Source organism: Akebia trifoliata, chromosome 8 (genome assembly GCF_017979445.1).
Source record: "Akebia trifoliata isolate Shusen 1 chromosome 8, ASM1797944v1, whole genome shotgun sequence".
Taxonomy (NCBI): Eukaryota; Viridiplantae; Streptophyta; class Magnoliopsida; order Ranunculales; family Lardizabalaceae; genus Akebia; species Akebia trifoliata.
Genome location: NC_141382.1, coordinates 43,927,239 through 43,953,330, shown reverse-complemented (window position 1 = coordinate 43,953,330; position 26,092 = coordinate 43,927,239). Strand labels below are relative to the sequence as shown.

The 26,092-nt window shown below is 34.8% G+C and overlaps 1 protein-coding gene across 1 annotated transcript; it reads left to right on the top strand.

The window, feature by feature from the left end:
• Positions 1-1,056: 1,056 nt before the first annotated feature.
• Positions 1,057-14,307, top strand: FUS9 (Ubiquitin-conjugating enzyme family protein). Its single transcript, XM_086452412.1, has 4 exons — positions 1,057-1,390; positions 11,855-11,928; positions 13,611-13,758; positions 13,842-14,307. Exons 1-4 carry the CDS (start codon positions 1,183-1,185, stop codon positions 13,937-13,939), a joined length of 528 nt encoding a protein of 175 aa, XP_086308538.1. The 5' UTR covers positions 1,057-1,182; the 3' UTR covers positions 13,940-14,307.
• The last annotated feature ends 11,785 nt before the right edge of the window (positions 14,308-26,092 follow it).

The window sequence follows — 26,092 nt, the reverse complement described above, 5'->3', positions numbered from 1 at the left end:
AGAGAGAAGATTAATAGAAATAGAGAGTTATTTGGTTTAGTTTAAAAATAAAAAAACAAAAAACGAGGGAGTTTTTATAAAAACTTATAAAATCGATTTCTAATTTGGAATGACGTCTGACGCGTTCTCAGCAGGTTTCTAAAACGTCCGTCGAACCGTCCCCATATATATATATATATATATATATATATATATATACACGCTATCTACATATACTTTTTTTGCACTATCTACACAACAACCTCTCTCAAGCTACAAAATCATTTAACCTATTACTACTTAATTCCGTTATAAATCCCTTATTTTCATTAATAAATGTGTTAACGTATAAAAAAAAAATCATTAAATGAAGTCATTATAAAAGATTTTATCTGTATTGTAACAGATGTAATTTACAATTTGCAAAATATTTATAAAAATAATACTGTAGTAAAAGTCAATAAAAATCACAATAACTTTCTGTTATTGTGCTTAAACTCTTACATATCAAATCATACTATCGTTGTAATAAATAAATACCTCAATTTTTTTTTTTAAATTATCAGTTACAGAAGTAATTCTTACTTTTCAAATTAGAAGATATTTTAGGTGTAATAATTCCAAAAACATTATTACGTTCAATGGGAGTTTGTAACTTAAAAAAAAAAATATACAATTATTGTGAGTTTCTAATATGGTTTGACACATTTTAAATTTTCATTATAATGAATTTTAGATTAATTCAATAAATTTAAATTATTGATAGTTTCATGTTAGCTTCATATAAATTTATTTTAAATAAAATAATATTATCAATCTAACAGTTTTGATCGATTTAATAAATTATTCTGATCTATAAAATCAAGTATAAAAGCATTATAGTACAACCATCTAAATAAATCATAGTTAATCGTCAAATATTATCTTTTAATGACTTATTTTCTCAATGGTTTTCAAGCAGTTTTACCTTAAAAAAAATAATAATTAAAATACCATTACGTGCGATGCACGTGATTGGCACACTAGTGTTAATATAAGTTTCTTATAAAAAATCCTTTAATTTAACCATTTAATGGGATGACCAGTCACCAGTACAGGTGATCCTCCCCTTTGGATGTTGCTGGACTTGGTTTCCTCTTGAGTCTCTCACACACACTGATCCTTAAACCAGCAAATAGACACGCACAGATAGAGAGAGAGAGAATGATGTCAAGGGTGAACAATACAAGCACCTCAGGAGGAGGAGGGGGAGGAGGAAGATCGTGGCCATCGACAACATCAATGTCTTCATCAGGGAAGAGGATACAGACAGAGATGCTCGAATTCAATACGAACCCACCTGATGATTGCTCTGCTGGTCCCAAAGGTGACAATCTCTACCAGTGGATCTCCACCGTCGTTGGTCCTTCAGGTCGGTACCTAATTACCCTCTTCTCTCTCTTTGATTCTCTTTCATTGATGAATGAAACTCTCCAATTTCGACACTTTGCTTGGTTTTTGAACAAAGTTTGAAATTCTGGATCATGGGTTGTTGTTAGATTGTTCGAAAATTAAACATTGATGCCTGTTTCTAAACCATGTCAGATTTTCTACCAGGGTTTTGTTTTTATTTTCTTTGCCTTTTGTTTTTTGCGTGCGTGTGTGTGTGTGTTATTTGAACCCGTTAATAGCTTCCTAATTAATTTAGTGAATCATTAGCTAAAATTTCAACTTAAATTGTATATATATTTTTAAAAATTTATTAAACTTTTTTTTATTTTTGTTTTAGAATTATGAACTATAAACTGTGATCCTACAAAACTCTACCAGTGGATTTACACCATTATTGGCCCTTCAGGTGGGTACATTGCTTTCTCTCTATCGCTCTCTTTGTCTATGATAAAACTCTGCAATTTCAACGATTTGCTTGGTTTTCAAATAAAATTTTGAGTTGTGGATTGTGGGTGGTTGTTAATTAATCTTAAAACTAAACATTGATGTCTGTTTCTAATTTTTTTGAAATCTTCTTTCATGGTTTACATCATTCTTAGACTTTTCAGTGTTAGTTGGACCCCCATCCTATGAATGATTGGCTAAAGCACACACACACATTGCAAAGTGCAAACTGCTTAGTAAATTATTTACTATTAAATGTGATCCTACAAAACTATTCTTTTTTATTTGCTGTCAATTCTGCTCAGACTTAATTGTGTTCAGAAGATCCCTCTTGCATTGTCCTAGTCTTCCTTTTACAGGGAGACTCGTGACAAGTTTTGGGATTTCCCACCCAACACAGGTGACATTCATGCTGGGCTGTCTGACACAGGAAAGCCATGCTCAGTCATTTTGACATAAGAAATGTGCTTGATGCCAGACAGACTTTCAAAACAACTGAAATACTAATGACACAAATAATGGTGTTTTTGAGATGATATGAAATTCCCAGATTGTTTGATCTCCGGGTGAACTTCTATTAAATAAAGAGAGTTGTAGTACAAACAGTTACATAACTCCTCTATGGAGAGATGTGGTACAAGCAGTTACATAACTACAAGATCTAACTGTAACAAATAGGCAAAATCAGATGTTGATGGCCATAGGTTCAAGAGGTCAAACAAAATTTGTTAGGCCCAATTATCTATTGAACAGTCTATATGAGATGTGTTGAAGCAAAATCCTTTGTTGAGTTTGGTTAATTTATCCTTGAAAATAGGAATTTAGTGAACGAAGGCGCCGTGGGTGAGTTGTCTTTCCCAAAAAACAAACTGAAGATGAAGGATTGGGTTGAGCAACTACAACCCACGAAGAGGTTTTTTTCAACTAAACGATCCAACAAAAGTGGGTTAAGGAAATCCCAGGTTTTGAAGTAGCAATGTTTGACTATGGAGATTCAGAGGTTATTGACGTGTGTCCAACAACAACGTCCCATAATCGCCATTGACGATGAGAGGTTGATATGACCCTAGATTGTATCGTGATGATCAAAACCACGAATAAAGAATAAAAAGTGAATAAAATTATAGACTGATTTGATTCGAGGCAGATCGGACCTCAACCAATTCGAGATGGTCAATCTCCTAAGCCCAAAAAGATTTTTGATTAATTTTCTGGTTTATTCTCAAATCAGAATACAAGGGGTATTTATAGATAGAAAGATTAAAATCCTAATCTAACTAACTTGATTTTATTCTAAATTTACCCTAATCCAAATCTAATAAAATCCCTAACCTAGATCCTAATTAACTAATAATACTATTGTGTAGCAAGATCTATTCTATTATTGTACTCCTTACTCCTATAATCTAAGTATGTAACAAAGATGGACAAGAATCATGGGAAGGTCAAATGATGGCATAAATTCCAGAAAGAATCAACAATTGATGACTAGAGAAGGATGCAATTGTAAATTGGATTGTCTAATTTTGATTGAGCAGTCAATGTCAATGGGGGCTACTGTTGGTGATGATCAATGTCTTGATGGATTGATAAGATATGGTTGCATGCGAGCATGGTCAAGTTGAGAAAGATAATAGAAGGTTTTGTTACCCAATTATGAATATGGGTATAAGCTTGGAGACTTCCATGTGCACATGATCTGTTTGATAGAGTCATTGTCATAAAATAACAATGGTGTTTGTATGACAATAATTGATGGTGAGTAGTCAGGCAATGTGATAGGAACCTGATGTAGGGTAGAACACACAAACTTAGAGTCTATGTTAAAAATCTGGTTCTAAGGTGAAATCCCAAGAACTAGGAGTAATGAAGAATCTCTATGTCGAGCAAAACAAACTAGAAACTTCAATATGGGTTTGAGATTGATGGAAATCAATTGTAAACACTAAAATTAAAAATCAATATCAGGTTCTTATGCTCAAAAGAAAACAAAGAAAGAGAATAAAATTCACTTTTTTCTTTATTAATCAATCTTAAAAAAACTAACTCCCTAAATTTGTTTATTGGAGCTCCTTATATAGATAACTCCATAACAACTTAGAAACCTTCTAAAATACTAAAAAGTAACTTCCTAATCTATCTATAACATATTACTGACCTTCTAATCCTATTAAAACTTAATTTGAACATCTAAAAGGACTTCTAATTATGACCTAAAGAATAAAAACGAATTTTAAACATAAAACAAATTAGAAACTAACTAGGAAAAAAAACTTTCTAAGATTGAAATAGAAACTAATTAGGACTACTTCAGCAACTTAAAAAATAGAAACTTAATAAAAGAAAGAGTCCTAAGAGAAGTTGATGAGGTCTTGAGGACCAGTCAAAGCTCGGGTCAAGTTGACTTGGTCAAACTGAATTGACTCAGTCAATGCTGCTGATTTTTTTCTTCGAAGCATCTTAACTCAATCATAGGCATTGAGATAAGTGTCGGCAAGCCTATCTACATCAAAACCTCTATTAATTGGTTAAAATTAGAGAGATCAATTGGTCTGAAGCGTGTATTGTTCTTGGGAAGAATGGTGGAAGAGAAGGAAGATAAATGTAGATGTTGGATTCTCTTCGAGGGGAATCTATTCCTCCAATCCTATAACAAGGAATCTGTAGAGCAAAACAGATGTCTCTGTATTTCATTAATCTGAAATAAATACAAGTATAGAGGACTCCATTTCTCCCATGTTTACTAACTCCCAACCAACCACTACTTCCACTAGACTCTAACTGCACATAACAGACTCCCAATAACTTCTAAAGACTCAACTACAGCCCACTAACCCCAGATTACGTGGACTCTTAACTACCTCCAACATGGACTCCTAACTGATTACCCCACTACTGACGTGCAAGAGAGCTTGCATCAGCAGCTTGACCACATCAATTCTCCCCCCTTGCAGCAACCTTGTCCTCAAGGTTGATATTGGGAAACCTCTCCAATAGGGAATGGTAACGCTCCCATGTTGCATCCTCCAATAAAGCCCCTTGCCATTGGATCAGTGACAATCCTGTTCCCACACTTCACCATTCAGCTCCCAAGGATTGCTTGTGGCAATGGCTGAATCTCTTCATCTTCTGTGAGTGGTGGAAGATCTTCTTGAACATGAATATGTTGGCCAACCTTTCTTTTAAGACAGAAAATGTGAAACACCGGGTGTACTTTTGAGCTGGGTGACATCTCTGGTTTGTAGGCTACCTGGCTGATTCGCTGAATTATCTTATAAGGTCCAAAATACCTTGGGGACAGCTTTGTTGATTTTCTAAAGGCCACATTTGTCTGTCGATAATGCTGCAATCTGAGATAAACCCAATCACCTTCCTCAAACCTTCATTCTGTTCGATGTCAATCTGCCTAGCGTTTCATTCTTTCTTGAGATGCTAATAGATTTTCCTTCAAAAGTGATAGTATTAAATTCCGAATTCTTAATTAAGCTTCTACTGCCTGAGCCTTGGTAGTACTCGGTACATATGTAGTTAGCTGGGGTGGTGGCACTCCATAATCTGCTTCATATGGCACGAGTTTGTTAAACAAATGGAAGGTGGTGTTGTGCCACCATTCTGCCCATGGCAGCCTCTTGGCCCGTTCTTTTGGTCCACCACTTGCAAAGCAACGTAAATAGCCCTCCAAACATCGATTGACAACCTCGGTTTGCCCATCGGTTTAGGGATGGTAAGCTGGGCTCATCTTTAGCCGAGTCCCTTGTAGTCGAAACAATTCCTGCCAAAAAAGACCAGTGAATGTAGAGTCCCGATCACACACTATTGATTTTGGCATCCCGCGTAATTTGAAGATGTGATCTATGAATAGTTGGGCTATGGATGCAGCTGTGTAAGGATGTGGCACAACGACAAAGTCAACATACTTGGAGAGACGGTCAACCATTGTCAAGATAACACTCTTCCCTTGCAAGACCGGCAGTCCCTCAATGAAATCGAGAAGGATGTCAGTCCAAATTTTTTCAGGAATTGGTAACGGTTGGAGGAGACATGGAGAAGCTAAATTTTCTGTTTTATGACATTGACAAGTGTCGCACTCACGAACAAATTCCTTTACATGCCTTCTCATCCCATGCCAATAGAAATTATTGGCTACACGTTTAAGTGTTTTGTGATAGCTTGAATGTCCACCAATAGGACTTTCATCTAGTTCTTTTAAAAACCACATTCTCATAGCTGATGTGGTACTCGACATGAGTTTCCCTTTATGATAAAGAATCCCATTAACCACTGAATAGCACGACAAGTCCAGCCGCCCTTCCTTCCACTGTTAGAGCTTATCAAGTATGCTTGGATATGTTGCATACTCGCTTCTTACTTCATCTAGCCAAGAAGGCACAGGTGCTGAATTGGCTTGGGCTGCTCCATCTTGAGAGAGCATCTGCAGCTTTATTCTCCCTTCCTTTCTTATACTCGATTTCTTACTCGTACCCAAGTGATTTGGTTAGCCATTGCTGTTGAGCATTGGTGGCGATTCATTGCTCCAAAAGGTACTTCAAACTCCTTTGATCAGTTCGGATCTTAAATCGCCGATCCAGAAGATATGGTCGCCATTTCCGCACAGCGATGATGAAAGCAAGCAACTCCTTCTCATATGTTGATAGATTCAGCTTTTGTCCTTGTAGAGCTTGACTGAGAAAGGCAATTGGTCTACCTTCTTACATCAAAACGCCTCCCAACTCCATTTCCAGATGCATCATATTCTATAATAAATTTTTTCATGGAGTCTGGAAGAGCAAGAACCGGTGCACACGTCATAGGTTTCTTAAGAGTTTGGAAAGCTTGTTCAACGGCTTCAGACCATCCAAAAGAGTTCTTTTTTAGCATTGTTGTTAATGGGGCAGCAACCTTCCAATAATCCCTTACGAAATTACGGTAATGCCTGGCGAGTCCAAGGAACCTGTGCAAGGACATGGGTGTGTGCGGACGTGGCCATTCCAATATGCTTGAAATTGGTCGGATCCATGGCTACTCCTTGGTATGAAATAGTGTGGCCAAGATAATCAATTTCCCTTTGTCTGAACCTACATTTTGACAACTTGGCATATAGCTTGTGAGTTCGCAAAGTATTCAAATTAATCCTTAAATGATTTAAATGAGATCTTCCTTAGTCTTACTGTAGACAAGTATATCGATGAAAAACATACCAACTCAAACTTTCGTAAGTATGGTTTGAATATTTCATTCATGAGGCTTTGAAAAGTGGAAGGGGCATTATTGAGGCCAAATGGCATGACCAAAAACTCATAATGGCCTTCATGGATCCTAAAGGCCATTTTGGAATGTCCTCTTCATGCACCCATATTTGATGATCCCAGATTGGAGTTCCAGCTTAAAATAATATAAAGACACACAAAGTTCAATTAGTTCATCTATAACAGGGATGGAGAACTTATCTTTGGTCTTCTCCTTATTGAGTGCTCGGTAATCAACGTAGAGGCACCAACTATCATCATGTTTTCAAACCAGCAATACAGGCGAGGAATAGGGACTCACACTTGGTCGTATGATGCCGACTTCTAGCATTTCTCGGACAATCTTCTCAATTTCATTTTTTTGAAAATATGGGTAATGGTAGGGGTCTGACGCTAACTGGCTGACTCCCTTCGGAAAACAATATTTGGTGATCTTGAGCTCTTGGAGGTGGTAGCCCTCTTGGTTCAGCAAAGATATCCTTATATTCTTTTAATAAGCTTTTGAGGGTTGTATCTCCGGGTGAAGATACATTCTGGTCACTAAGACCGTATAGCTCCAAAACTAATCCTTTCCCACGCTTTCAGATGCTTTTCTCCATTTGCTGGCGACCTACTACTTCCATGTTTGCTGTTGGTAGTCCATTGAGAGTGTACTCCTTCCCATTGACAATGAATCACATCCATAGTTTGGTGAAGTCCCAAAGGATAAGACCCAAATTTCGCAATCGATGGGCTCCTGAGACGACATAACAACCTCCCAATGGCAAGAGGAGGAAATCAACCTTTATAGTAAGGCCTTGGACTGTGACGATTAACCTTTGGCACCTTGTCTAGTTAGCAAGTCTGTCTCCATTGGCGATCATGACTTTAAATCGATTATTGGGCTCCACCACAGTCCCAATCTTTCTAACAATAGCAGGATCCACAAAGTTATGGGTGCTGCCAAAATCTACTAAGATGGTAATGGGTTGAGATCTCAGTCTTCCTTTTACTCACATCGTTTGAGGCACCGGTGCTCTAGCGATAGCATGTAAAGAAATCTCAGGGGAGTCTTCAACGAGGTCTCCCACTTCCTCATCATGCTCAACCATGCATCCCTGATCTTCATTTGCTTCAGACCATCCTCCATTGACTAAAAATAATTTTTGGATTTTGCATCCTTGGAATGAAATTTCTTGTCACGATTATAATGAAGACCTCGTTTCCTTCCTTCCTTAGCCTCCATTGGTGTTAGCCTTTTGATTGGTGGGATAAATGACTTCGCAGTAGGAGTGCTTGTAGGAGTTTGGATCCTAGAAGCATTTGGTTGTCCTTGTCGCCCCCTCGATTTAAGCTTCTCCTCTTGTAGTCGTGCAAGACCAATTGCCTCTGTGAGAGTGTTAGGAAGGAACATCTGGATGTCCATCCTAATTTCTTCCTTGAGCCCACAAACGAAGCAACTAATGAGGAAAGACTCATTGATTCCTTTGGTTTGATTAGCGAGTTTTTTGAGCTGTGATTGATATTCTCTCACAGAGGAAGCCTACTTCAATTTAGCAAGGGCTCCAAGTATAACTTCGAACTCAGTAGGCCCGAAATGAGCATGAAGAGTTGCTACAAATTCAGGCCATGTGAGTGTACCTTGAGATTTTTCCATCCAGTAGTACCATTGGGGAGTGTCTCCCGGCAATGCTAAGTTTTTGCTCGGGTGTCGTATAATGGTATGAGAAAAATTGTTCAGCTCGGTAAACCGATCCAGATGGGTCACCACTTTCAAAACGAGGGAAATCAAGCTGGATTGTCTGACCTTGTATTGATCCAAACAATTTAGTTTGGGATGTTTTTGCCATTTGACAACCATGGGTACATCCAGTTGATCGTTTTCCTCGTTCAGCCTGAGAACTCTCCACCAACTGCTCATAATTGGTGTTGAGGGCTATGAGTTGCTATAGGATGTCCTTTAGCATTTGGTTATGTTCTTCCGAAGCTGATTTGAGCCTCTCAATTTCAGTTTCACGCTGTGATATTATTCTGGGGTTAGCCATGGTCCCAACCTACTCTGATACCAATTTGATAGGAACCTCTGTTAATTAGAGAGACCAATTGGTCTGGAGCAGGTATTGTTCTTGGATAGAATGGTGGAAGAGAAGGAAGATATCTGTAAATGTTGGATTCTCTTTGAGGGAAATCCGTTCCTCCAATCCTATAACAAAGAATTTGTAGAGCAAAACAAATGTTTTTGTATTTCATTAATCTGAAATAAATACAAGTACAAAGCATAGTCAACAAAGTCGCCGACTTTTTAAAAAAATTGTGTTTAAATCGCGATTTTAAAGATTGACGATTGAAAAAGTCGCGATTTAAACACACAAAAAATGTGATTTTTGTGTGTGTGTGCTGAGTAAGCTATTTTAGAAGGGATTTTTCAAAGATAATTTATTCTTATAGTTTAAAATAGGATTTGATGATATAAATGATAACACCACTTAGTAGAAAAAAATACATTGTCTTAACACTATTTCGATTTTTTCCCAATTTTTTCGTTTTTTTTTTTACTTTTTCCCTTGTCGACTTATTCCTGGACCTCGACTTGGTGACCATGGTACAAAGGACTCCATTTCTCCCATGTTTACTTAGTCCCAACCAACCACTACTTCCACTAGACTCTAACTGCATATAACAGACTCCCAATAACTTCTAAAGACTCAACTACAACCCATTAACTCCGGATTACATGGAATGAAAGATGGTGATCAATCAAGACATCACTATAGGGATACTTGGCAGCAAGATATTTATTTTTTACTTTCAGATTGTTGAATGTGATATGCAAAGACATGCACTGCTAACAACAATATGAAAATCCAAGATCTAATTGGAGAAAGTTGTGGGTTTGTGATGGCTGAAAAACACAAATAGGAGTAGGTACAAGTAACAGAGTTTGAGATAAATTGGGAGTTATTGACATGGAAAAGATCTATGATTAATGTTCAAAATCTAGTAGTTTTCCATATGGGACTGTCAGTTATTTCAGTGGGGATTGTACCTTGGCGCCACACTACACAGGGTTTATGGGAGAAGCCGAGGACCTCCTTGATAACCAATTGATACTAACCAGGGTGATATTGTTTGGTGGACCTTGGTACTCCCTTAAATGGAGTAGTTGAGTCTGACTTGTACGTGGTCTGTTCAGATGTGCTTGGTTTTTGGACCGAGGTCAGGGTGGTTGTCCCACTATAGAGAAGCCTGACCCCTGCAGTAGAGATCACGAAGCTGAGGTTCCTCATGGGGCGAGGCTTTGGATTACCTTGACCATAATGTAGCCCGAGGTAAAGGTCCCCATGTTGTGGTTTGTGGAGTTTGATAGTAGTAGGTAATAAAGAGGTATTGTTAATCAAGCCACATGTACCCAAGAATTTTTCTAGGGTATTGCCATAATTTCACTAGTATCATGTAAAAACCGTAATTATGTTTCCCTGGGCATAATCTGTAATTGCAAATTTTCTCTTCATAATGGAATCAATGTGATCTGTGGACGTACCTCAATCTTGAGGGAACCATGTAAAGTCTATGTGTTTCTTTGTGTGATTGCATCTTGTTTTTTCTTTCTCTCGATTCGTTTGCTTGGTTCAATAGCACTTGTTTTCTTAACACTCCATTCAGTAGTAAAAGGCTTAAAGCGGACCTTGGACCAAGGGGGCAACCTTAGCCAAATGAACCATCCAAGGTGAGCGGTCTTTCATGGACTCGGGTGGTGGACCTCGACTTGATGGTTAGGTTGGAGCAAGGGTTTCTAGTGGACCTACACTATCCATGAGGTGACAAATTGATGGTGGTTGTAAGACTTTTACCCCCATGGTTACCGACTAGCTTGATAGCCAAGGCACACCTCTAGGTGGACCCTAGGGCCCAAATTAGCAAATTTTAGGAGATCTATCACGATCTTTAGCACTAGATGGAATCTAGTCGTTTAATTGGAAGCAAAGAGGAGACCTAGGAGGTACCCCATCCCTATAAATTCAAGATGAGCTTGAAGTAATTTTCAGTCTGGGACTCCTAGGTCTGGAACGGACCTAGAAAAATCTCTAATTAGGGTAAAACTTCAATGACATGGATGGAATCAAAGCTAGTTGAGTAGAGTTATGCACTTGATTCACCTTTTTGACTTGAGCGTCGAAGTTTCTTTTTAGGCACCCGACTGTCACTTCATTTGAGGTAGACAAAAGAATTGATTCATTCCTTGTTCGAGTTAAGCCCGAGAAGCAAAAAAGATGTTGGTGCAAATTTTTTACATCAACATTTCTAATTGTTTTTTTAAAGCATAGATAAAAACTGCAGGAGTATAGTTCATTTCAAACCCAACAGAGTGATTATTTTATATTTTATCACCAAACTTGGTTCATGTTCGAAATAAGATGCTTACGCACTGCCTTTGATGCATTGTATACATTCTGTGGATTTATATTTGACAGTGGGCTATTTAGTGGATTAGTTGGTGAAACTTCGAAACCCAGAGGCATGGTATCAACACACAAACTTATCTGGCTTCTTCACATTCACTTTTTTCACTGTTTTAGATCATTTCACCACCATAATGAGGGCTTCAAAGTGTGTTATTAGTGCTGAGCTGAAGTGTTTCGACTTCCTAATTTCCTGTCTTAATGATAGTTGCATTCATAGTTTGATAAACTAGTTGATATAGGTTATTTTTAATTTCATTTTGGTACAAGTTACACGACCTGTAAATTTAGCTGATTATATGTTACTATTTGTAGGATCACCATATGAAGGTGGTATATTTTTTCTCGACATTACATTTCCAAGCGATTATCCATTCAAACCTCCCAAGGTATGCTTGATTTCCTATCATCCTCCATTGAAGATTCTAAGTTATGGTTTTGGTATTTCATACATTATCATTATCTTTTGGTTGGGTAAGATTGGTTCCCCTAACAGGCAATATAAAATAAAAAAACTTCTAGTTAAGTTATTTACAACTGTGAGTTCCCTCATCTACATAGTGGGGAAGAATATTCGGGGATCAAGAGGAAATATGAAAGATCTCCTTGTCTTCTTCACGAAATAATGTCAGAATCCTCGACTTAATTGTCATACTTTCATCAAAGAAATAAAGTTTGAGCCCTTGTCTAATGCAATTTCGCCTCAGAATTTAACGTATCTAGCTATTGCATCCTCCCTTATGGTTATCCAAACAGTTAAAAATGATTTTTATTTTTCTTAAGACCATTTTACCCTTTTTAAAATATTATTCTTCTTGATAAACAATAATATCCCTATGAAAAAAATGGGTTCACACATGAGAGTGTGAATGCTTAGAATTCGCATTTTTAATTATCATTTATTTATTTATTTATTTTTTTGTAATAAAATAAAATAAATGCAAGGGTAAAATAGTAACATAACATCTGAATTTTAACACAGTTAGTGAAAGAGGAGGTAAGTGAAATTATCAAAATGTTAGGGGGTCAACATGGAATTATGCTAAACTACAGGGGGTCAAAGTGTAATTTACCATAAATAAAAAGATTTCATTAACACAGCTGGTTGAGGTAACTAGTGGAAAAAATACAGAATTAGTACTACAAACCCTATCCCAACCGACTAGGAAGTCCTCGAAGAAAATTCCTTTGAACTCATTAAAAAAAAAGCCTTGCACCAGGGAAACAGTAAACCCATGATAGAAATGATGACAGCATGTGTTGCTATTATGATGATCTGCACTTTTGGCATTAGAAATGAGAAGTGATTTCTTATTTGAAAAGACTCGTGATATTCTGACTCGAAAATTTTCACTCAGTCGACGTGGTAAGTGCACGGAACCATAGATCTTTTTCTTCAGGATACACAAGGAAAAAGATCTACTTTTCTGTGAACTTGCCACGTTGACCAATTACGGACCGAGTGAAAATTTTCAAGTCAGATTATCATTAGTCATTTAAAAAATGTCAAGGGCTACCAGCAAAAGTGACTCATGACTCACCTTTCAATGATTCCCACTTAAGATAACTCATGTGGTAAATAAAAAAAAAATCAATGTATCAGATTATGTCATTTGCTGTAAACATTTTTCTGGACTCATCACAATAATCTTCCTTACAGTCTAACGAGAGTGAAAGAATCAAACGGTCGAGATTGAAATAATCCGATCATGTTGGTTTTTGACTTAGGTGATCTTACTATGGTCTGTGGACCATTTGAATGGTGGGTTCTTCTCTCCTCCACGTGCGACAGGTTTCCCATGTTATGCTTAAACAGTCATTCTCATCTATAGTACTCTAAATGTACTTAGTACCCTTTTCTAGATTCTCCGAAGAATTACTCTCTTATATCTGAAAAGGAAGATATCCACATTGTTAGGAGGTGGCAAAATTTTCACATGGATTGCCAGCCTGACGGAACCTCCATTTATTCAAGCTTACCTCTCATGTGGTGTGAAAAATACTACACACTCGTTTCTTCTATTTGTTTTTTTTTTTTTTTTTTCTAGTTTCTTCCTTTTTACGTTTTCAGGTGGTATTTAAAACTCGAATCTACCATTGTAATGTTGATTTAAATGGCAAAGTTAGTTTGGACATCCTGAAAGACAGCTGGAGTCCCGCTCTAACAATATCAAAGGTGCTACTTGCAATCAGATCGATTTTTACCAATCCCGACCCTTGTAAGTATTTCTGAATTTTTTTTTTTGCATAGTCCTCTGAATGTAATTAATTCAAAGATTAAACCCTTTTTTAATTCTTGCAGATAACCCACTTGTCTCTGGAGTTGCTCATTTGTACTTGGAAGACCGAGCTAAACACGACGAAATAGCTGCAGCATGGACCATGCGTTTCGCTAGGTAAAATCTGATAAGTTTGATAAAATGACTCGGATGCGAACATAGGTACTGTCAAAGCTTCATAAATGCCTAAAGCAAAGGAAAACTGCATTCATTTCAACCGTTGGATTAGACTATGAGACAGAATAGTGGGTAAATCTATTGTATAAGTACTGTAGATTACAATGACCATTAAGTGAACATTCTGGAAGAGTACCCATTGTCAAGATCTCTTATCTTAGAGACCTTGACACAGGCATTGGACCTATGGATTATCTACTTATGGATCCATTGAAGGGTGGGGTCCCATTCTTGGCATGTCAGGGCATATATATAAACAAAACAATTTGTTCATGTATATTCTATTTATCCAAATGAGTGTAGATTATGTGCCGTCCTTTCCTTTTTCCAGTAAGTTTTTGAGCCATTGTTAATGCAATATCGTGTGATTGATCTTTGACATTCTGTTTTTGTCAAGGTGGTTGGCCTCGATCCTCTCAGTGCATCCTCTCTTCCAACAAAATAGTGCAGGGATCCCTTGTTTTCTTTCCGGTCTTTCAAAAACTCTTTTTGTTTACTGTTTGCTCTCTTCATCTCCTCCAATTGTTTCATTAATAGGTCATCTGATCCGCTCGATTGAGTGGCAGCAGAAGTGTCAATAGTTATAAGTTCCCGTTGTTTTATTCCCTTTAGCCATCATTTCTAGTTAGTTTGCCTGGAACATGTGGGTAAAATCCGATTCTGGGCCCACACCCAGATTTCTTGATATCGCCAGATGATTTCCTATTTCTTTTCTAGTGTTTTCTTTCACTTGAAACTTGAGAGTGCTATTCTTCTCTAAGGTCGAGATTACTTACAAAGATACTCTGATGTTCAAGTCAAAAAGGGAATTCCTATTAGCATTGAGTTGGATCGATCATCTACCTAATTGGGGTTCGTCCCCAGCTTCATCACCGCACCCCACATTGAACAAAGGACATAAGTTTCCCATTTTGAAAAACTTACACTTTGATTGGATTGAGAGAAATGAAGAGAAAAGAAACTCATTAAAAGAAAAGAAAGAGAGAAGAGATCCAGTTTCTTTCCATCTTGTTTGATTTGACAATAGAAAAAACATGAGTTGTAATTTTCGGTCATCAGCATTTCTTTTCTCTCCGATTTGGTGAGAGAGAGAGAGGAAGAACTGACCCGTTTTTTCTTTCCATTACTTTTCTTTTCGCTTCTCATTTAACAATTCAAACGAGAGAAATGGAGAGAAACTTACAGTTTTTCTTTTCTTTTCTTTCCATTTCCTCCAATCCAAACACAGCATAAGTGAATGTACTTCACTCATCGATTAAAAAAAGAAACGAACAAATAGAGGGAAATCGGAAATCAACTGTCTGGGTAAGCTGTATTCTTGCACATATCACTATCTCATTTGGTTAGTTGACACGAGAATTTCCCTTCTACCAATATACATGCCGAAGCAACTTATGATGGCCAACAATCCTACAATGGTAGACACTAGGAGAGAGAGGCAATTAACTCCGTGTGGGCATGAAAGTTGTTAAAGTTCAACCTTTGTGATCTAATGAAAAAGGTAAATAAGGAATAAGACAAATATATGAGATCAATCATACCAATACTAATGTATCAGATCCTATCAGAACTTCACAATTGAACATGCTTGGGCGAGAGTAAGTCTAGGATGGATGCCATTTTGGTGGGATGTTCAAGTTCTCCGTATATATAAAAAAAAATATGGAAGGCCAATTCAAGTAGAAGGCTTTAAGTTCAAGTTAAAAGGCTTTTAAGAACAAGAACTACGAGAGAACAAAACTACTCTTTATTGGGTGGACTAGAGACCAAGAGATGTTTGTTTACTGCGATTTTAAAGTGTGATTCTTCCGATTCGTCTCGCAAACGTAGAAACAACAACAACAACAAAAAAAAATAGATTCTGATTTTAGATTTGGAAGCTTAAAATGTAACCTTTTTAGGTCTAGAGCAAACACCACCGTAATCTCTCCTGGATTGTCTTGTAAGTAATATTGCAAAAATTAAAAAATTAAAAAAAAGTGTTGATTATGAAATTTTAGATGTTTATTAGAGCATATAAGATTAGATACTATTAAGAGAAATATACAATTCGATATCAGAAAATCACAAAAAGGAACCATAAGAAGAAATTAAAATAAAAACAAAAACAAGGGAGAGGTTGGAAAATGGAATAATCAATCTCGGATGGCATGAGAGTTCCAGCAGAGGAGGATGGAGATGCAGCGGCGGAGGATATAGAAGCGTGTCCTCTCCTGTTTCGCGATCGTCCAACAACGTTCTCCGAATCTCGATGATGATCCAACGCTTCTGTTTCTGTTTCTTGATGAGGAAAAATTCGATCGCAGGTGCTTATCGACCATCTCTTTCTCTGTTCTTAACCAGAGAATCAGAAATCAATCTCGAACGATGAATCCGCGGTTTTCTTCAGAGATTAATAAGACAAAGAAATAGGGCGGCCGACTTGTAGCAACGACACACAGAGAGAGAGAAACGAACCGTGCCACGTGCGCTATATTGTTCTTCTAGAAACTGTTTTTTAAGGTTGTTTTTTATTGGCTGATATCATCTTCGATAATGAGCTTTGTTTGAATCATCTTCCTCAATTTAAGCAATTTCGAATGGCCTCCTCCCTCTTTAAATTTGCATGTAGATCTTGTACTCCCGACAGTTTCTTAGATATGTTACTCCCTATCAATTTTTATAAGATTTTGTTTACGTGTTACTTGAGGGCACGTGTTACGATGCATTTGTTACACTTTGGAAATAAGCATGTGAGGATTGGCTTGGTGAAGGCATTTTAGGTGAATTTAATGCATCTTAACTCGTGACTTTATGGCACAAAGAATCAGGTGACGATTCATATTCACAATTCTTTGTCTTATAGGGTTAGAAGTTTTGAAATGTGTTGATTTTTTATGAAAATAATCTTTATTGTAAGAAGATTATCCTTACAAAAAAATCACTCTATTCTGAAACTTCCAACTTCATCAAAACTTTTTTTTATACAATTTAATAGTAAAAATTAATAGTCGATAATTCTTTAATTAATAAACCATTTTTTATGGGAGTTAAAAGTTTTATAATGGGATTTTTTATGAGGAAGATCTCCTCACCATAGAGATCATCTTCAGAAAAAATCAGCACATTTCAAACTTCTAACTGTGTAAGACAAAATTGTCAAATAAGGATTGTCACTTGACCCCAACCCTACAGATATAAGTCTTGTTCGAACCTTTGACAGCCAACGTTAAAGAGTTAACACGTTTGTCCTATATGATTTAGATGTTTTGGATTGAGTTAATTTTTTGTGAGGATGATATGTATGTTGAAGAGATCATCCTCACAAAAATCAGCCCAATTTGAAACTTCTAAACCCATCAAAAGTGGTTTAGAATTGTGGATCGCCTATTTTTTTATTATTAATTTATATATCACTTTTGATGGGGTTAGAAGTTTCAGATGGAGTTGATTTTTCATGAGGATGATCTCCTTACCATAGAAATCATCCTCATAAAATTTGAAAATTTTAAGTCATATAGGACAAATTTTGGCTCCCAACATTGACTGTCAAACGCTACCCTATATATATAGGGTGGTGTTCGGAGGCTTTAAAGAGAGTCAAAAATTGTGCCAAACATTTTTTCAATTTATGGGTTAGAAGTTTCGAAATGGGCTGATTTTTTGTGAGGATGATTTCTATGATGAGGAGATCATACTCACTAAAAATCAGTCAATCCGAAACTAGTTTAAAAAATTAGATAGTCCAAGATTCTTCAACTTGTAAATTAAGGTTAGAAGTTTCGGAATTAACTAATTTTTTGTGAAGATGATAGAGATCATCCTCACAAAAAAATAGCCAATTTCGAAACTTCTACCCGCTATTTTAAAAAATGTTAGGCACGATGTTTGACTCTCTTTAGGGCCTCTGAACACTTCCCATATATATATATATGTAGGGTCCCGTTCAGCAACAAACATTTTGGCAAAACATTTTTCAAAACATGGGTTAGAGGTTTTGGAATGGGCTGATTTTTGGTGAGAATGATCTCTACGGTGAAGAGATCACCCTCACCAAAAACAGCTCATTCCAAAACTTCTAGCCCCAGTTTACAAGTTGAAAAATCGTGGACTATCCATTTTTTATAAACCATTTTTGATGGGGATAGAAGTTTTGGAATGGGCTGATTTTTGGTGATGATGATCTCCTCACCGTAGAGATCATCCTCACAAAAAATCAGCCAATTCCAAAACTTTTAACTCATGTTTTGAAAAATGTTTGCCAAAATTATATATATGGGAAATGTTCAACACCAAACATTTTTCAAAACATGGGCTAGAGATTTTGGAATGGGCTGATTTTTGGTGAGGATGATCTCTACAGTGAGTAGATCATCATCACCAAAAATTAGCCCATTTCAAAACTTCTAACCCCATCAAAAATAGTTTACAAAAAATGGACGGTCCACAATTTTTCAACTTGTAAACCGGGGCTAGAAGTTTTGGAATGGGCTGATTTTTTATGAGGATGATCTCCTCACCGTAGAGATCATCCTCACCAAAAATCAGCCCATTCCAAAACTTCTAACCCATGTTTTGAAAAATGTTTGTTGCTGAACGGGACCCTATATATATATCGATTAGTCCCCATGAATGCACACCCCGACTCATGCCACAAATCTTTTCGAACGTTCGATAGTATAAGTTAAGGAGGTTAACCAAATTTCAAACACACGACCATAGTGAATAAGCCCTTAGGTTGGAACCTCATATTGCACTGCTTGATGTGAAAGTGGATAAGAACCATATATGATTTTTCACTCGTATCTTGATGAAAACATCTATCATTCCCATACACTTTCACGTCAAGAAGTGTGATATGAAGTTCCAACCTGGTGTCACTTCAACATTATTACTATTGAGCCAACCCTTTAGGGGATATTACTTCTTATCATTGTTACTTGATTCATTGATTTCCCCATCGAATTTGGGTGGATAGTTCGCTACTATAGATAATTCATCTATTATCTGAGACTAAAATTTTCCATCTTTTATATATATATATATATCAAAGATAAGGAGGTATAATTGAATTTCTCAAAAAAAGAAAAAAGAAAAATTATCTTAACTATTTGATTCATCAAAATTATTGACAAAATTCAAAGAACCAAAATAGTCAGATTGATTAATATATGTTTCACTCCATTTCATGAATTCAGTATGAGTTGTATCATAAAATGATTCATTTCATACCAATTTCGAATTCTGTTATATAGGAGGGAATTCGATAACAAAAAGATAAATCTACACAAGTTCATCATGATTGGTAATGTTGGCATTTTCATCATGGGACCACTTGAATATGAATCAGCTTAATTTTTTGGTGCTTTAGAGATCAAACATTCGTGAGTAGTGTTAAGTGGCGTGTGATAGATCAAATAGTAAAGTAGCAAGTAACTACCAAGTGTAGAGAATAAACTCTCACTTACATGGTCAATGTTCCAAACTTGGGGAGGAGGCAAGTCAAATAAACCATATTTTTAAGGGTTAAGTAAGTGAAAACAAGATTTAGTTAAATGTCCATTTTTTGTGGGACCCACAGTTTGTCATCATCCGAAGAGAATGGTGAGAAAGACAGTTTGTCCTCATTGAAAGCTCTTTTGTTTGTTTCAGAAAAATCAGAGTAGGAGTTAATTAGGTAGGGTGTATTCGAGGTTTTAAAATAGGAAAAAACTTGAGGCTCTTAATGAACGGTTGAGATGGGAAGAAGTTTCCTAAGATAATGAATCCCAATAAATCATACCAACCCCTATGAAACTTACTTTTTCTTTCATCACAGTCTCACATCCTTGAAAATGGTCTGATTGGTCTACTAACCTTATAAATAGGAGGGGTTTGGTGAATCCATAGACATTCATTTTGCTCCAATGATGATTTAAAGTTATTAGATTTGACATTTTTCATAAATCACTCATAGTATTTTGATAATGATTATGTGTAATTATGTTATCATATTTAATAATATTTTTTCACTCAAGAATATATTATAAATTAGAATAAATGTCTAATATATTATACATTTCATTATAAATATTTTTTTCATAACTTTTAATATATATATATATATATATATATAATATATTTTTTCGATCGTTTCTTTTCTAATTTCTCTATTTTTTTTAGATTTTCCCTTGTCGTTTTAAACCTGTACTCCGACTTGGTGACTAATTTCTATCAACCTCCCAAGCTTCAACTACCTAAACGAAATATCCTATATTGGTGATCTTATTATAATAAGTGCTTTATATTCGTGATAATCGAAAATTTCTTGTACTTTAAAGTTTTCTATGAATTTTGCAATTTCATAGATATTTTATTTTTTTTAGAAGAGGATGTGGCATTTTGCTTGATTTCATGGCAAGGTAAGGTAGCCAACGACAAAATTTATATAGACTAAATTTAGAATTAATTTTGCCTTTTATATGATATAGGATACGTATCTATGTTTGGTTGCTAAATTCTACTTATGTCATGCCTACTCAAATCTTTACTATTTTTTTTTCATAAATCTATGTTAATGAATATTTTTATATTACAAAAAAGCTTGAATATACCTATTAATATATGAGATCCGGTTATATGGACTGAAGGATCATCTATCTCTATGGACCACATGTCAACATTAACGCCCAAATACACAATCGGATGCCACATGCATATAGTGCATAAAATTTTATTAACTCCCCACCACCCCCCTCAAAAAAAAAAAAAAATTGGAAAAAATAATTTTTTCATTGTTAGATTTAAAATTTAAACCTAGTAGTTCAATGGCCATCCATTTTTAAACTTAAGATCTGACTCCAAAAGAAAAAAAAAAAAATTGGGGAGATTTTTTTTTTTCTCAAGCTCAATCTACACAGAAAACATGCAAGAGGTTTGAGTTTTCATTTGGACCAACAGGGTAGTCTATGTGGCCCGAATGTAGACCTTGGTCCATGCAATCTTTTCCCTTAATATATTTGAAAATAGGGCTATCAAGGGATTTGATCAACTTGGAATCCGATCTATTTTGACAACTTCATATATGGGTCAAGGATTTAAATTTAAAAAATGATCCTATTTGATAACATATTAGATTAATTTTGGATCAACCATGTCCTAATCTGATAAAATATGGGTAAAATGTAAATTATAATATATACTTGAAACATCAAATCCGATCGATTAGTTTGTTATTGAATTGGATCCGGATCCCAATATTGAGATCCAACAAAGGACTAATTCCATTCTTATTGGATTGATTTTAAATTCGATCCAATCCGACCCTTATCAAATCGGTTCTTGATCTGATTCGAACTCCATCCATTGGCAACCCTATTAGAAATAACCTTCTCTACTATTATTATGAGAGAGTAACAAGAATTATTGACTTAAATCCATGGTAATAAATATTTAAAAAATTGAAAAATATTTAAAATAATCTGTCTAGCTATAATATTATAAAATAAATAACACACGGTGTGTCTCACCAATTATTACTCCTCCCTCATTTGCTTCACTTGAAATCCTCAAGTGCTTTCGTAGGAGTCTATGTCTGTTGTGTCTGCCCAAGTATTAATTATATATATTATTGTAATTGGTATACGTTATTACATAAAGTAAAACCAATAGAGTAAGAAAGTTATTGGTGTCAGTCTCATACAGCTAAAATCTCAAATAAAAGTAGGTAAATGGGATGATATTGAATTAGATTTCAATGTTTTATTTCATGATTAGATATGATTTTTAAGTATCTAATCGTATTTACGTTTGAAAAACGCTTTTTCACTTCCTACCAAACACAAAATAGTAAAATAGTAAAATAGTTAGAAGTTATTTTTACTAGGTTATGCTTGGATTGAGAGAAGTGGAGAGAAGAGAGAATTTGGGATAACTTCGAAATTTTAAAATATCTTAAAAGAGATCTAGCGACAGAGTTGAAATTATAAAATATTTTACAAGAGTTTCTCTCTTCTTGTCTCCACTTTTGGAGAGAAAAAAATGTGAATTTATCTTTTCTCCCCAGTTAACAATCCAAACAAGAGAAATGAAGAGAAACTCATTTATTTTCTCTTCTCTTCTCTCCATTTCTCTCAATCCAAACATAATCCTAGTGTCTAAAATACCTCCTAAAATGTTATAGGATATCAAATAATGACAAAAATGTCTAAATTTTTTTATATAATTTTTGAAACATTCAAAGAAACTATTTTTCAAAAAAATACTTCTCGAACATAATTACTAAACGATTATTTGTGCGCATCCATTACTTTCATTTTTGTGATACCTAGAAGTAGAAGTCACATCGAACCGAAACAAGCCCTAAATGTACAATTTCACACACCACATTTATTATCGGGCCACTGGGGTTGTCAATGGACTGGGTTTGGATTAGGACATGGTTGATATGGGGCTCATCACCCATCCAAAAAGGATCGAGTAACACCCGAAACTGATATAAAAGTGTTGGAAAAGGTATTTATCGGATCTTGATATTAGGATCAAATCCAATAGCGAATGGATCAGATCTGATTCGGATCAAATTAAATTTGATATACAAAATGTAAATAAACTTTATAATTTAAACAAAATATATAATATAATCTATTTTCAGAACCGAATCCTTATCAAAACCCAAATTCACAATCCAGATCCAAAGTTATCGAAATAGATTATATTTTTGATCTTATCCGATCTGTAAGTCAAGATATTTTTTATGCCTGAACAGTAGATGTTTACAACTTCTCTCATTGCGCGCAATTAAATTCTAAATGATGGAGTCTTTGACTTTTTTCAAAAAAGCGTTGACAAACTAAACTCAAACAAGCAAAGATACTGTGCTTAACGGCTCCACCAATAAATTTGCTCCCCACAGTCCTACTGATAAAATATCAGTGGGGCCACTTCTAGGAATGCCAATCACACAGAGATTAGATGCACTTCTCCATCTCATCAAATCTCCTAGTCTTACATGTTCAACACAAACTAATGGGAATTAATCTAAACTAGCAATCACATTTTCAATGGATCAAAGTGGCCCAATGATCCAATCCATTAAAATCAGGTATGAATTGGAACATTTGATTCAATTGGATTAGTAAGAATCAAGATTCAACAAGTTATTTGATCAATTCAGATCATTATCATTATCATCGTCAAACCTTTTCCCAATTTTTTGGGGTCAATTACAGTAACAAAATGTATTTTGCCAAAATTACTGAATCAATCATTTATTTATTTATTTAATATTTATGAAAATGGTCGTATACTGGATTTTTTTAATTATAATTTTGTATGAAAATGATTATTTTCAATAAGATCATACTATGTATCTGTGTAATTAGATTCTCTCTTAATAGATCAAATTATGAATAATAAATTTGTGGTATAATTTACTTGGATTTGTTGAATACAATTGATCTTAATCATTTTAGTTGACTGAATTTTTTTTCTTTGATTTGCCTAATCAAATAGTGACAATACAATATATTTTGTCATCTTCCTTCTTCATGTATATAATGAAAAAAAAGAAGAAAATGTGCAATATTTTGGAAAAAAATTACTTTATAGACCCATGTGAGGGGTTTCTTTCTAAATAGTCCTACTTTTGGCCGGTGGATTGATAGTTTATATTGTAAATTTTTTCTTTATTGATGGTCCATCAATCTCGTTTCTTTTTATAATATTTTTGAAATACCCAATTATAATTTTTCTAACATTTTTCTTTAATTTTTTTTATATGACAGGTTCCAAACCCGTAGGGTCGACTAGCAAAGGTGAGGCAAGTGGCCTATATATCCCCCAAATATCCTTAGGATATGCAATACCCCCACAAACCACACATACCAGGTAAATAAGGATAAATCCTTATGGATGGCCAATAATGGGCTTTGAATTCAATACCTCTCCCTTTTAGAGGGATGCCTTGGAAACTACTCCCAATGCTTATTGGTTCTATTTTTCTCATCTTCTTCACATACTTAAGCTTTCTAACGACGAGTGCAATAATATTTGATGATTTTTCATTATTATTGTGAATGATAAATGATATACTCCTAATTTTGAACTTTTAATGTATGTTTTGTTTCATTTCAACGATTTGTAACAAAAATAAATAAATAAATGAATAACGAAATTGAGACTTTAAATTTTTTAAAAACTTCGTCATAACTTTTGATTCAAGTGTCTGGTTTGCAAATATAATATATACATTTCATGTATTTTGAGAAGATTTATCTAATATAAAAAATAAAATAAAATTGAATCACATTTATAAGGTCAAGTCAAGTTCATAATTTTTTATTATTAAGTTCAACATTTTATTCTTAAGTTCGGTTTTTTTTTTAATTGTGCAATTCTACACTATAGTGTTAGATATATCCGCAGCTATAGTTTTTATTGTTGAATTAATCAATTGGCATAACTTTTTAATAGCTATTGGGGCACATATACATTTGCCTCTATAGAGTAGAATTCAAAAAAATTTAAAAATTGTCGAACTCAACTTTGTAAATGTGATATAGATTTTTTCATTTAAAAAAATTATATTTTATTGACTTCGACACTGAATAAATCTTCTCAAACTATCCAAAATGCAGATATTATAATTTCAAAACGAATACTTGAGTCAAAAGTTAAGATGAAATCATAAAATAAAAAAAATTTAATTGCAAATTCGTTTGTCATTTTTTATAATAAATTGTCAAAATACATCGAAACGTTTAAAATTAAGAGTATTATTCTCCATTTGTCATTCATAGTAAAATAATAAATTGTTAAAAATGATTGTAATTGTTGTTGAAAAACCTAAGTATGTGAAGAAGATGAGAAAAAAATGATAATTTGGGCATTCCAAAAGTATTTCATAAAGAGATGAGGTTGAGGGACCATGAAAATAGAAAATGTTTACTAAATAGTCAATTTATATATATATATATATATATATATATATATAATATATATATATATATGGGTCCCTTTCAGCAACAAACATTTTGGCAAACATTTTGGCAAAACATTTTCAAAACATGGTTTAGAGGTTTTGGAATGGGCTGATTTTTGGAGAGGATGATCTCTACGGTGAGGAGATCATCCTCACCAAAAATCAGCCCATTCCAAAACTTCTAGCCCCATGTTTACAAGTTGAAAAATCGTGGACCGTCCATTTTTTGTAACCATTTTTGATGGGTTAGAAGTTTTGAAATGGGCTGATTTTTGGTGATGATGATATCCTCACCGTAGAGATCATCCTCACCAAAAATCAGCCCATTACAAAACCTCTAACCCATATTTTGAAAAATGTTTTGCCAAAATGTTGTCAAAATGTTTGTTGCTGAACATTTCCCTATATATATATATATATAGGGTCACGTTCCTAAGACTCATATTGAGACTCACATTGCGACACACCGTTTTGTCTTATATGGGCAAAAATGTTTGGAATGAGCTGATTTTTTGTGAGGATGATCTCTGTGATGAGGGGATCATCCTGACAAAAAATCATCTCATTCCAAAACTTCTAACCCCATCAAAATTGATTTACAAAAATTGGACGGTCTATAATTTTTCAACAAAAATTGGACGGTCTAGAAGTTTCATAATGAGCTGATTTTTGACAAGGATGATCTCCTCACCATAGAGATCATCCTCACAAAAAATCAGCCCATTCCAAATATTTTTGCCCATATAAGACAAAACGGTGTGTCGCAATGTGAGTCCCAATATGAGTCTTAGGAACGCTGTTCATATATATATATATATATATATATATATATATATATATATATATATTTTGCACAGTATCCAACAAATGAATCCATCTTGTTTCAATATAATAATAACCGGACCCAAACAATTTTGGTCCTTTTTGATTTCGACCCACTAACAATTCTACCAAAATGTAAACCACCAACATTTAATTTCTAAATATTAGTAGATGCCATGTATAGTTTCTTAAAATGTTACCAAAATATACACTAATACCACAATTGAGTCAAAATAGTGATTATTTATATATATATTTTGTTCCCCTTACCTCCAAAAACACTCAAAAGACTTTCTAAATTTCACCAAACTACCAGCAATAGCCATTATTACAAAC